Here is a 14,734-nt window from a genome sequence, read left to right as displayed (position 1 = left end):
CTGAAAACACCGTCAGTAATCATACACCGACTAGCTGCATCAGAATGTGTTTGTGTGTTGTGTTGTGCTCTTCTTTCTCCAGCTCAACAGAGAATAAGGAGAATGAATTCAGATTCACAAATCTAATTTAAGAGGGTTAATAATGACTCTTTAAAACAGGCAATGTCTTCCTCAAGTAGCTTGTGGATTGAAGCAGTTAGGACTGTAGGAATAGAGACAATCAGTTTCAGCAGGGACATGAATTATAACGTACTCATACACTTATATTATTAAAGCTTACTAACCTCTAGTGAACTTTATAACATAAAATGTCTTGAATGAAATCTTGTATAAAATGTGACTACTTTTCTATCTCTGAAGTTTACTTTAAAAATGTAAGTACATGTTCTTCCTAAAACCCTTCATTCTTTCATTAAAGGTGCTTGCTTTAAATTCATTACTTTTTCCACTGTATAAACTAGGTGGATCTGAATACTTACGGGAAGAATCTAAAGCATTTGGTTGTTATTAGTGTGGAGATAGCTGACTCACACATGCAAAAAATTAAAGAAACTTTACAAATGTTCTAGCGAGTTTTGTTTTGTTTTGGGGCTATACAGCACCAAACCACATCCTGTAGTACAACAGACCTTTTCCCTTTTTATTTTTAATTGTGCAATATCACTTCAGGTTAATAAAACAAACAAGGACAATACTCTTATTCTCTATTCCCCAGATTTTATTATTTTTATTTAAATATAACATGCTATACATTGTTGCTCAGTAATTTTTGTTTTTGTTTTCTTTTTAAATCCTCCCCTGTTTTCCTTTTGCTCAGGAGTCTGTTATGTTGACAGAAAACAGAGCTTATGGTTGAAGAACTGTGATACTCTAGAGTGTCTGCAGTTTGCTTCCACCACAGTGGGTATTACAGTATGTTAATAATGCAGGAATCATTGATTCCTTCAAGGTCATTTTGCTTTGGTTAATTCTCAGAAACAACTATTCATGTCATAAATGGCTCCTGACTCACTTTGGAAAAGTGATATTTTCTGATTTTGGCCTTTGAGCAGCATAGTGTTTTGAGTACTATGATAAAGCTTATGCATAATCCCTTCCCTGACCAAGTAAACTAGGTAATTCTGTAAAAAGAGAACCTCATTTGTACCCTAAATGTTCTTTAAGTGGTCAGCCAATACTGCAATTGCCCAGGCTAACACTGAATGTTCACTGTGGGTGGTCCATTATGCCTTGTCAGTATTAATTATTGATTACAAATTTTAAACAACAAAACCTCACTTCTACTATGGTAGTTAAGTTTGCTGATCATCTGCATGTACATTTAAAATCTGAAATTATTATTTCCCTTTCTAGAAAAGTCACATTTGTGAAGAAGCAAGCTGGAGATAAAGTTCCATGAAATGTAATGTTAGCTATCGGCTAAAACGTTTTGTCTCAAATGACTTTCTGGTTTTAAAACAATTGACTTTATTTAAGGACAGGAAATACAATCTGACCATTTTTTTTTTTTTTTTATGGGAAGGCTATTATTGTTTTGCTTTAAAAAAAAAAAAGCTAATATTTAAATAACAGGTTAAGATTGAAGTGCTGGTTAAACATTGACTTAAATAAGTTATAGAAGACTCCAACACCAGACTTTTTAGAGGTTAAACATTCTCAAAAAGACACATTAAGCAAGGCTCTCCTTTGTACCAAAATACAGTTTCCAAACAATAAAAATAAAACCAACTTTTTCACAACAAGAAATATTGAAGACAAAACTGCAGCATCAATATAATCTCATAGTTATCACTTAAAGTATTTAGAACAAAATAATATTATACTACTTTTGTTTCTTACTACAGACACTGCAAAGGCTTATTTATTTATTTAGTGGAATACAATGTGAAGACAGTGGTACAAATTGTTTGATGTACTGTTTTCTATTTATCTGCTCTAACAAAATGAATCTCAATATGGTTATATTGGTGAGCTATCCAGAGCTCTCTAAAATTACAGAGTAAAGCAAAACATAAAACAAACCTTATGTACCTTTAATTGAACAGACTTCATATCATGCTTAACTTTGTTATACTGCAGTTGCTCAAGTTAAGCCATGGGACTAGTAACACTTTATAAAAATGTGCTGGATATTATGCATTTTGAGCCTTCAGTTACTATGATGGATATGAAAGGCATGCTAAAGCTGGATACCAGCACAGCTTTTTGGTTGGCTCTCATATATAATATACATGTGAGTAATAGTCTCTGATAAATGCATGAGCATGATTTTGAATCCCCTATCCCTCAGTCCTTATTTAGGTATTGCTCCCAGTATATGCCTGTGATTCTACAAGCTGGTAACAAGGACAAATGTGCTGAATGGGCATATTAACTGAATAAGGAGTGCAGGACTGTGTTGCCTTCTTACTTACCTTTCAGAGACCAAATTTTACACTTGGGAATTACATACTCTTTACTTTTAATATGTGCAGTCTCAGTGATTTTAACTGGGCTGTCCACATCTAGGTTCCAGCCCAATGCTTGCCGCAAAGTTTCTCACTGATTGCAATGCATCTTTGATCCCCATTGAAATCCAAGTCAGACATATATACACACAGATGCATTGACACCCAAGTACAGAGGTGGCCCCTCCTCTCAATTTAAAAACAGCAGAAAGACCTTTTGAACAAAGTATTTCTTGAAGTTTGTTCTTGAGTGTTGAGAAGTAAAAAAACCTCTCCAACATAGACACCCAATACCATAAATTCAAGCACTGCTTGTTTGGTCTTTTTGCTTAAGTGCAAGACAGTTTAAGAAAAAAAAAATGGATTATACACATTAAATTCTGCCTTTAAAGCCATGTCCATTACTTATTCTCAGTGTACTTATGAGGTTTTGACACTTGAACTTATCAACCTCTGTGTAAAGTACTGAGAAAAAGGGAAAACAACAAGCAAATGAGGAAAACATTTCAAACCAAAAAGATATTTAACATCCTATTAAATAAATAACTTAGAGAGAAATAAAAAGAAATGAAGTTAGAACATACAAGCAAACCGTACTATCTGTTTTGTTAGAATAGTTTTACACTACTTTGCTTATATTCCTTAATCCTATCCGTTCTTCCACAGGGCGTCTCCAGAAACATCTTTGCTTGTACATATGACCCAAGTGCTTCCAGTAAATGCTTGTGTGTCTAACTGTTCATTGGATCATTAGGCTTGAAAGAGCAATTAAGGTCTTTGATACAAGTTAGTATTCCATAAATAACTTTCCCCATGAAGATCATTCAATAGATTGTCTCTCATCCCTTAAATTCCGTCGCAGAGATTAAAAAAAAATAATCAAATTGTTCACGCTGGCAATAACTTCCATCCCATTTCATCCAGCTTGTATCTTGATTTTAAGATATGACACTGAACTAAATATAAGTAAATATTGATCTGCCAGCAATGAGTTCAAAACCTTCAGAGGTTTCCCCTGCTCTTTTCAAACAAGCAGATATCTGCGCTATTTCTTTGCATTTACTCTTCGAGAGGACTACAAATTATGCTTGACGTAAGAGCTTTTGTTTCAACTGAATTGATAATATAGTTCCTTCATCTATGACATTACTACCATTGGAAGAAAGTGAGCTGAAGTGTTTTTCCTTCTTGTTTTCTGTCCTCTCTTTGTGGCTCCCCTTCCATTCAGAGCCACAAACATTTGCCTTCCATTGTGCTTCCAATTTAAGGATGCATATGTGTTATATCCATTTTCTTCTATTCTTTCCTTCAATTTGCAATCACTATTAAACTCCTTCTGTAAAAAGAAGAAAACAAGTACACCAACTCAGAATAAACAAATTTCACTGAGTCCATAGCATTTAAAACAACATCACTTAGATTACAAAAAGTGAAAAAAAAATTAGCAATAATTATAGCAATAAAATGATATAATTCAGCCAGAGTTGAAAATGCAACTTCTCTGTATTGGAATACAGGAACAATATTAAATCATATTCTCAACAATAAACTCAAAGTATGAGGTAGTACTCTTGGAATCATTCATCATATTTCAGTTGTAACAAATACAACCCTTAAATATCTTGAACCAGATTATTGATGCCATATGTTAAACAATGGCACAGGCCTACTTTGTATTGAAAGTAAGATCCTTTACACCACATTGGCCATGAAAAAGTGCTTTTTTGGGTGGGTGCAAATCACTGTCATACTGTTGATAGAATGGATGTGAAGCCTGTTTACTTGCTGATTTGAAGAGGGGCTTGGCCTGAAAAAAAGATTCATGTATGAGCCTGCATGATTCATATATGAGCCTATATCTTATTGAGAAGATATTCACAGTAAAATTCAGAGCAATTTTGGGTAGGGTACCATGGATTAATGTTTTCTATTTTTAAAGGAGAACCAGCTGCCAGTTTGCTATAAAGGATAAAAAATACAAGCATGAGGAATCAAGTAGAGACTGTTTTTTTCTATAATGTTAAATGCGCTTTTACTTGGATCTGCTTCTCTATAGTAAAGACAAGAAAGCCTTGTTTTCACAAACAAGTAATTACTACATATAAAAAAGCCAGATCAAATTACTTATATTCCATATAGAAAGCTTTTGAAAGTATAAAAATGTTAGAATCTTAGAGTATGATATACTAATTACATGTAGCATTCTTAAGGTGTTTATGAACAAGATAACAAATTTGTATGAATAATAAAACATTTTTCATGGGATAATAATTTCAGGAATTTTTTGATTATGACCAAAATCTGTAGGTATTCAGGTAAAAAAATATATAGAAAGTATCTGCATTAATAAAATAGACATTATTTAGCTGAATTCATTTTTTTTAAAGTAACACAGGGCAAATACATATTTTTTTCTATTCCTATTAATTTAAACTAGATTTTTTAAACTACTTAATGTTCAGTACTTCAATACAGTAGGAAGTTTCTGGTGTCTTATTAACATTTTACTTGTTTTTAAGACCACAGAACACATACTTAATGCTTGTTTTAACACAATTACACATATGCAAACACAATTTGGCTCCCAAAATGCACTTCAATTTTTGGATTAGTAGTTAGTGGAACAATAACTGTTGGGAATACACTGCCAGGAGAAAACTCTATGCAAAACAACCATTAATGCTGCCTGTATTCATAAGGTAATATACAGATCATTTAACTTTTACTTGCTGTAGTAATTTGCCACTTCCTGTGTCAAGGTATTAAGAAGGCAGGTGACTATCAATTATAGTTCTAAACCACAGTAATTTTTCCTATCTGACATAATGTTAACTTGTTAAAGAAACCAAATAATGAGTCTTCCTTGGCTTCCTCTAACCTGTTAGTCAAATGGTAACATATTTGATAAACAGAGAAACAGTCTTACTTTACTTGTTCTTCCAGATGTAGAACCATACTAGAATCCAAACTTTGTTTTTTCTTTTTTTTTTTTTTTTTCCCCTATTCTTAGATAATACAGAGAGAACAAATGATGTTGTGAAGTGGCTAAGAAGTCTTATTGGCAGGGGTCTGAGTGTTAGCCCAGGACTGCTTTGTTCATTCCAACCAAATTTCAGTATAGCCCTGCACCTGTATGGTGAATGAATGTCTATTGTGCACATGCTTAAGAGTGTTTTTAAAATTTTTATTGGTTCTGTTTTTCATATCCATCTGCAAGCTGCCACTCTGCAGTAATATGAGTCTAACTGCAAGTCTTAGGAGGATGGGAAAAATAATAACAGAAGCATTCTTGAAATCTCTGAAGTATTATGGAATAGGTTTTGATAAGTCATTATATTGTGATTTTATGATGTGAATATTGAAAAAATTATCTCAGTTGGAATTGAAAAAACAGCTTTCCTCATTCGTATCCTCCTGTCAACACTATTTCTAATACACTGTGAATTACTGAATCTTATGGCAGCAGTTTCCACCTATGGTACAAGAAAGCTGCTTTGCCTTCTTTTTTGTATCAGTAGGGTTGGATGAACTCTTACCGCACCAGCAATGGCTAACAAGTTGGGTAGGAAACCTTATCTTAGGTTTTGGGACAGATCATCACAAATGACTAAGTTAACAACATTAACCAAGATGTGTATTGACTACAGTGATTTAGGCTAATGTATTCACTTATGTCCAGAAGTATTCCTGTGATCAATAAAGCAACGGAGCTTAATTGACAAAAGGTAACATTGTCAGCCACTCAGTATACCCTTATGGCTCTCAATGGTGCAGGGCTGACCACTGATTGTTATATCTCACCAGTGTAATTTTATAACTTAAAATCTACATTTATGGGAGCTTACGAAAAATTTCTCTGTTCAGGTCTTTCTGTCCCTAATGCAATTCTTCAACACTGTCCAGGAGCTGAGGAGGTCAGAAGTAACCTCATAAACTAGGAGTGACTAGTAACAGTGCAGATAAGGGAAGACAGTTTATGAAGTTTATATGAACTAAATGCACCCGACAGAAATGCTTACTTAGAAAAAAAGGGCCAAATGACATCAACCCCCTTGAGTCTCAGTTGATGCAATCGGTAGTCTCAGACTGGCAATACTTTATTGTTTTCAGCAGAAGTGGGCTTAACTATGTTACCCCTTTAAAGCCTATGGATGTTCTGAATCCAGAGTAATCTGAAGATTGGCTCATCACCTTTGTACATGACTAAATTTACACTTATGTGGGTTCAAACTGGATAAAAAGTTGCAAAATTACAAACCAACTGTTATGTAATAACAGAACAATCTGGTGTCTATGCCATCATGTGGATGTGTGGGTGTAAACTTGAATTTAGTAGTCAGATTTCTAGATTATACTGCTTCCTATTAAGAATTTATTATTTATTTTATTTTATTTTATTTTATTTTATTTTATTTTATTTTATTTTATTTTATTTTATTTTATTTTATTTATTTTATTTTATTTTAATTTCTTTCTTTTTTTTTTTTTTTTTTAAACTGGAAATATCAGTAAACCCAAACTTACAGAAATGCAAATAGTACAATTTTCAAATGATGATACCCAAATTCTTCTCAGTCAAAATCCCTGTCTCTTTGTCCTGTCTATAAGCTTATGTGTTAATTACTATAGTCAATTTATAGCTAACTGCTCCAGAAATCTTCTTCTCAGCACTCATACTTTGATAATATGGTGTGCCTTCTCCATCAGCTGAAGTTTACAACATTTTAAGTACACTTTATTTCCTCAGAATCACTAATTATGTGTCAGTACTGCAGAAACTCGGCTCTGGTGAGGCCGCACCTCGAGTACTGTGTTCAGTTTTGGGACCCTCACTACAAGAAGGACATGGAGGTGCTCGAGCGAGTCTAGAGAAGGGCGATGAAGCTGGTAAGGGGTCTGGAGAACAAGTCTTACAAGGAGCGGCTGAGGGAGCTGGGATTGTTCAGCCTGGAGAAGAGGAGGCTCAGGGGCGACCTTATAGCACTCTACAGGTACCTTAAAGGAGGCTGTAGCGAGGTGGGGGTTGGTCTGTTCTCCCATGTGCCTGGTGACAGGACGAGGCAGAATGGGCTAAAGTTGTGCCAGGGGAGGTTTAGGTTGGATATTAGGAAGAACTTCTTTACCGAAAGGGTTGTTAGGCATTGGAATGGGCTGCCCAGGGACGTGGTTGAGTCACCATCCCTGGAGGTCTTTAAAAGACGTTTAGATGTAGAGCTTAGCGATATGGTTTAGTGGAGGATTTGTTAGTGTTAGGTCAGAGGTTGGACTAGGTAATCTTGGAGGTTTCTTCCAACCTAGATGATTCTGTGATTCTGTGAAAAATATGGAAAAAGAGCCTTAAAGATTACATTTCGTAGATCCTTTCAATCAGCCACTAGTTAGTAAGAAATGTGACTGAAGCAATGAACGTAATAAATCCCAGCTACAAGAAGCTTGTGGCTGGGGGGCTGCTGGTTTACCAGAGGGCGAAATTTTGATGAACAGCTAATTTTAGCTCTAATTAGTAGTAATACACAGACAAGTGGGATTTTCAGTAGGTAAGAGAGGGAAATATACTGACTACTGCCATCTGTTTGGAAGGTAAAAAAAGTACTTACAGAGCCATAGACTTTTCCTTTCTTGTTCATGGCTAAATAATAGTTGCTTTTAATGGACTTAACTGCCACGACTCCAATTTCAACGGATGTTATCTCCAATATGCCTAAAAAATAAAAATTCAACTATTTAATCACTTCATTAGAGGATGAGAAAGAGCAATAAACCCCCCAAAATACTAAGCTTCTAATACTCAGAACGAACTGACCAATAGACTTCAGTAACATTCTCCAAACCATTGCAAGAATATACACAAATATTGTTTCAATTAACATGTTTCCTTTGCAAACCCTGCATTTTAAACCCCATAAATACTGAAACAGCTTCATTCTTCTTAGTACAGATTTCTCTAAAATTTATCAGAAGAGACATCTGAACCACAGCATTAAATTAAATCTATAGCATATGTCAATAGAATGTCAGATTTATCCCAATCTTCAAAACCAGTGGTAAACTATTTATTCCTTGTAGGACATCTAGATAAACTAAATCTCTTGGCTGCACTGAGATGATAAATTCATTTTTGGCAAGAGTGTTGACATTTTGGGATATAGTAAGACTAACCCTAACGGCCACATTATCTTTGCCTTTCAGATATCAGAAACATTTTGCTCTCTTTGTAACATTTTGCTCTGTTTGTAATAAATATGATTAACTTTTTACTTTTCTTTTTTTTTCTTTAAAACAAACTATTTCTGGGATACTGGATGGCTCAAGGGGCCAGTAATGGGACACAGAACTTTTCATCTCTGTATTTTCTGTCCAAGAGCATACTGATTTGGGACTAGCAGTTAGTACCACTTACATAGGAAGTGGCTTCAGAGGTCTATTTTCAGCTATTACTAGAGCAACTGGATGGCTCTGTTGTTTTAATGCATATGCTTTAATATAGGATAAATATAGTTCCAAACAAATATCTTCTAAATGGTTTATCCAGGTAGTATACTCCAACCTTTTTACTGATATTAAAGTAGTAGTAGTGGGAAAAAAAAATCTAACTTGGAGGTCACAAAGGGGCTACCACTGGGGAAATTACTGGAGGGCCAAAAGTATTGGGAAATCTTAGAGAAAAAACATCCTACATGAAGCCAACAAATAATATGATGAATAGATCAGCTGGAACAACATTGATGAGTTGCCAACTACTTAAAGAAAAGGAGTCTGCAATAATTTGCTCCTAAATACGTCCAACACTTTTTGTCTGAGCAGAGAAAGACTGGAAAATTTGTATGTTTTTTTTTTTTTATTTACTTAAGATTCCTTATGGTAACCACACACCAACTGAATCTCAGTGTAGCTTGTTATTCAGTGCTTTGTCTGGAAATACTGATTTTCTGTCCATGAAAACTCTATGCAGTCTGTGCAGACTGTGTAAGCATGTGCAGTTTAGTTTGCAGTGGAGGTTTGTAGGAAGCTCCTTCACTGCATATATGTATATATATATATATATATATTAATAATGGGTGCTTTAGGTACAATGGAAAAGTCAAGCTATATGGCCATTGTTCTGCTGGTCTGTATAAGTGACGATTAACAGATGAGTGAGGTTGTTACTTGTTCTGTGACTTGACATAGAAACTTTGATGTTAGCTAGACAGTGGCTTTGAATGAAGCATGACAAAACAATATCTGATTTTTAATAGGAAGAAAACTGATGATATAGGTTATGGACATGAAAAATAAAAGAAACATAAACCTAGGCAATATAACAGGAAAAACTTCCTTTTATTGCCACGAAAGAAGAGATGGACTTTTCTGACTGCATTTTTAAATATACTTACATACATATATATAAATATAGTATATATATATTCTGAATTTATATAAATTACCTAAATTTTTATAAAAGTATATGTAAATTATAGTGTAATTACCAGAGACTTTGTATTTATTTAACAGGAAGCAGTAGGCTGGCCAGAGCTACAAGGTCTAGAGTGATTGCATATTAGAAAGACTTCAATGAGAACTGCAACAATAAACAACAAGAGGTCTAGGATCTAGTAAAGCTCTCCAAAAAATGGACCATGTTAAACCAGAAATATATATATATGTTATATATGTGTATATATGTATATATACACAATACATTTCCTGTCCAAACCTATAAAGAGCTCGAGGAGGAGAGTTATTTTGTTTTAATTTCTTTATGAGTGCCTCATGCTGCAAGTACTGATTTCAATATGTAAATGTAAGTGTTGATAGGTATAGTTTATCATGTATTGTTAAAAAAAAGCAGTGATAAAGCCTTCTCTTGTAAGAATTTAATTGTTTCTTTACAGCATGAAAAATCAACACTGTTAAAGATTGTGTTGCACATATATATTGAAAAACATCACTTATAGAGCTGAATATCCACTGAGTTTCTTACAGCTGCATGAGAACTGTTCTGTGCTAATTACCTCTTGAGCTTGAAACCCAGTGGGTTTAAATAAACCGTGAAAGCATAGTTACATATGGCATTGCAAGTCTGCTACCTGTGAGGGGGTAAGAAAAACAATTTCCCAAATCAGCTCATTCCATCATCAGAAGTGTTTCCAATTCAGTAGCACTAAAGGTGCCTCTGATATATCTAGAGCTGTCTTTTTCCACTGCCAGGTGGAAAAAGATATGCCCAGTTAGATAAATGAAAAATCAAAACATAACTTCCATTAGTTACCTATATGCAATGTTAGCTTGCGAATTAGCACAAGGTCCTAGGTGGAAATAAGAGGAGACGTAAATTGGGGGAAATTAGTCAATTAGTAAAATTAGTAAATTAGTAATCTGGGAAGTTCCAGAATGTGTTCAGGAAGAGTGAGGTAAGACCCATAACCTACTTTTAAGACTAATTTGACTACAGTGACAAAGCAGCTCTGTATCCTTTTCCATAAATAAGATGAAGAGAATTATACTCTCTAATCTCAAGTAAAGTTGTCAGAGTTCCTTAACTAGGTCTTGTTAGCCAGCTCATATATTACCAGTGTTGTACCATTGACACAAGCAGATCAGTAAGCCTATACCAGCTAAGGCCTATTATGTTTTTGGTGCTCTTATAATGTTGCTCATTTTCACTGCAAAGAAAAGCCAAAGCTTCTTCTTGATTTTCTGCAAAAGCATTAATACAGAACAGTGGTCTTTGATATTTCTCTACAATGGGTCATCCTCTACAGTATTTGCACTCAAAATCAAGAGCAGTTAAGTGGAATGTTTTAAGTTATGTGGATGACAACCTATAAGAGGGTAAGACTGTGTTGTGAATGTTGCTACAACACCCCTCTCTTGCTGTGCGAGAAACTCATTTTCAGGTCTTTTCCATGCCAAAAACTGATGAGAAGAATTTAGTCAGAAGAATTTTAGTGTAGAAATTAATAGCTGTAACCCAAGCATCACCAGTAAAACTAGGCTGGGTCTGTCTCTAACACCAGTAACAACAAAAAGAAAATCTGAAACTGGCATAATATGTAGCATTATTAATTATTGTATGTTGAAATGGATTAAACTGACTTATAGTTTGTCATAGTATCCTTGAAATAACACCATATTAGATTAACTTAACAGACTATTGCACTTGTGAAATTTCTGAGTGCAGCTGAAGGAGAACAGTGCTTAAATATGAAACTTGCACTAAATTAACCCATTTTAATGGTGATACACTGCTCTTCACTACAATATCCAAGTTAAAATAACAGAAGCATTTATATAAATCATGAAAATTTTTCTGGTAAAGTTTGGTCACTATCTCATATGCCATTATACCCCCAATCAGGCAGCTAAAGGGAAGTAATGAGGAGAAATGTTATTATGTTAACATTATATGTAAGAGTAACTAGCTTGATTGTACCCAGTTATGCTATTTAACTGCAACCAAATGTAGCTGAATTTGTCTGAACTATTATCAGTTTGATCTCATGACCAGTGATCCTGGATTTATTTTCATTGGGTGTGTTTTGTTTTTTTTTGGAGTTGAAAAAAGTTGTATAATTTTCAATGAAAATTTTGCATATTTTAACCTCTGCAATATTTTGAGGAGAGAAGTATAAATTTTAAAGGATGTTTTTCTTTCAAATAAATGTAGTACTCTTGATCTATTGTTCCTTGGGTAGCAGGGGTCTAGTTTGGTAACATCTACCCTGTTACTAGCTGTATGCCCTGGAGACTTCACTGGAGTTACATGCTCATTACAAGCACAGAACTATCTTTTGTCTAGATTGCAAATGATTCAGCATCATTTACTCATTTGCTATGGAGGAGATTGTCTTGTGTATTTGATAGAAATCTGTTGAAGGTAATGGAGATCTTTTTGTAGGTGTCTGTGATGTAGACACAAATTCCAGAGGTCAGGATGAGAGCATCAGCTCATCTGACACAGATCTACAAGCAGAAGTCATAAGGACTTTCCAGAACTTTGAAATAGACTGGATTTAAATCAAGTGCCTTTGATCTAAGGGTGAAAATATGTATTTGATTATTCTTGAGTCATTATTAAATTCAGCAGGAATGTGTAAACTAAAGCAATTGAAACATACAGTATGAAGCATTAAACTGTAGTGTTTTCACCACCTAATGAAACTGGCTTCTTCGAGGAGCCAAATTGTTTTGTATTTTCCTCAAGGTTTCTATAGTAGAGCTATGTGGCATGACTGGGCTTCTATGTTACTGAAATAAAAAATATAGATAATTTCCATTGGCTCTCAAGGGTAAACAGGCTTGAAGGTAAGAATATCTATATAGTCAAAGACAATATGGCTAAAAGGATGCCAGAGTGAGGGTATTCCCTGGCTTTAGTCAGGAAAACTATTCTTGGCAGATGATTTGTTCTTAAACACTTTCGAAAAATGATATGTGACCTCCCAGGTGACCTATATACACTGTCTACGATAGGAAGATTTTCTGGTATCTGATAAAAATGGCCTTGTTGCAATTTAGGCCCATTGTTTCCTGTTTAAAGTGACATGAAAAAGAGATTTATTTGTTTTCTTTACAGAAACCTTTTACATATTCTGGAATTATTATCACATCTACCTATCTATCTACCAACTTATGCTTTCTAAAGAAACACAAATATTCAATCCTTTCCTTAAAGATTTCAGATTTTCTAGACCTTCAACAGTCCTGTTCCATGTCCCCACAGCACAGGTGTAATGCTCTTATCAAATCTTATCTGTGTTGATACATGAAGAAACATTTCCTGCAAAAGATATATGCATATTCATACATTTATGCATACTTCTTTTTTTTTCCACGTCCAATTTGTGATTCACTATCTTGAATACATGGAAGAAATGTAAGCAGTCACTCCTCATCATATAGTTGTGAATTTGATTGCTCCTAATTAAATATCGTACTTTACACACACCCCAGTTAGGTGGCTTCATTTACTTTATAATTTCTCTAATTTTTCATGTTGAGTTCTTATTCAGTCTTCCAAAACACTTGCAACTATTCCAAGTTTCATATTTCTGCAACTTTTATAACTATATTTTCAATGTTTTCACTCAAATTGTTAATGGATTTTTGATTAGGAGACACTTTGAGGAAACTCTTGCAAAACTTGATGCCTCTGTTAAGATTGACAGGGAAAAATGGTGAAGTCTTTCTATGCTGTAAGACTGTCACTTAGATTTTGTTTGTTACTCTTGTTTAAGAGAATATTCTGATATATTGATTTCAAAAATCTTTCCCAAATTTATGATACCTACTGCTTCTCTCCTGTACACAAAGTTTTTAGCCCATCACTGATGCAAATTTGGTATGGTTTGGCATTACTATCAATTATTTTGGTTTATAATTTCTTAGGTGCTTATAAGCATATATTTAAAAATTATTTGCCCCATATTTTTTCTCTAGATATGCTGACTTGTCTCTAGGTCTTTTTTTTTTCCTTTTTTAAAGATAAGTATTATATTTATTATCATGTTCTTTTTCTGTTCTAACCTGTGTTAGTTACCGTTGGTTGGAGTTTGTGTTATTTTTCTATGGAGACTGAACAAAAAAGGTACTTGAAATACTACCTAATATGTTTCTAGTATCTAATTTTATGCCATGGCTTGGGCTCAGTCATTTGCATTGCTAAAAAATAATCACATCAACAAAATGAATAAAATAAATAATTACTATGGTATAATTTGACTTGTAACTAGGCTTGATAATAAGCTATACAAAAATAATGTTATTGGGGGGGAAATTCTCATCGGTAGTTACTCATTTCCAGTTCTATGTTCTTTAGAAACTTGGAAAAGAAAAGAAATTAAAAAAAAAAAAAGAAGTAGAAAATAAAAAAATGCTGTGGCCTCCATTATGGTTTTAAAACAGATAGCACACTTATTTTACAGCCATAATTCTCTAAACTCCAACAATTACAACTAATCCCCGTTGACCACATCCACTATAAAAGCATGGTTTTCAATACCCAAACCATTTCCAACTCAATCTAATTAGAAACATCTTAAATATCGTCTTGAGATGTGCCCTGTAGCCATGCATATGCTCTCTTTACAGGTCCCAAAGGCTCGAAACATATTCCCAATTGAAACCAAATATATTTAACTTAAATAAACTGTATTTTTATGGTTTATAAAAGTGATCATTATATAAATGAGAAGGCAACAGAAAGCTGACTGGCTATCTTGTTCCACACAGAGGGACTGTTTAAAATCAAAAGAAAAAAAAAAAACACAACAAAAAATGCTCTTACATAATTCTGTACACTAATT

The 14,734-nt window shown here is 34.1% G+C and overlaps 1 protein-coding gene across 5 annotated transcripts in view; it reads right to left on the bottom strand.

Moving 5' to 3' along the window:
• Positions 1-700: 700 nt before the first annotated feature.
• The window catches only part of FGF10 (fibroblast growth factor 10), a 66,819-nt gene continuing 52,785 nt past the window's right edge, over positions 701-14,734 (bottom strand). For all 5 annotated transcript variants that reach the window (XM_083818034.1, XM_083818036.1, XM_083818032.1 and 2 more), the window contains 2 exons: positions 8,045-8,148; positions 701-3,783 (listed from right to left, as the gene is read on the bottom strand). In XM_083818034.1, coding sequence (XP_083674160.1) covers positions 3,586-3,783; positions 8,045-8,148 — 302 coding nt within the window. In that variant the 3' untranslated portion in view covers positions 701-3,585. The remainder of the gene's footprint in view (positions 3,784-8,044; positions 8,149-14,734) is intronic.

The sequence above is a fragment of the Anser anser genome (assembly GCF_964211835.1).
Source record: "Anser anser genome assembly, chromosome: Z".
Classification (NCBI taxonomy): Eukaryota; Metazoa; Chordata; class Aves; order Anseriformes; family Anatidae; genus Anser; species Anser anser.
This window is presented reverse-complemented; position numbering and strand designations above follow the sequence as displayed.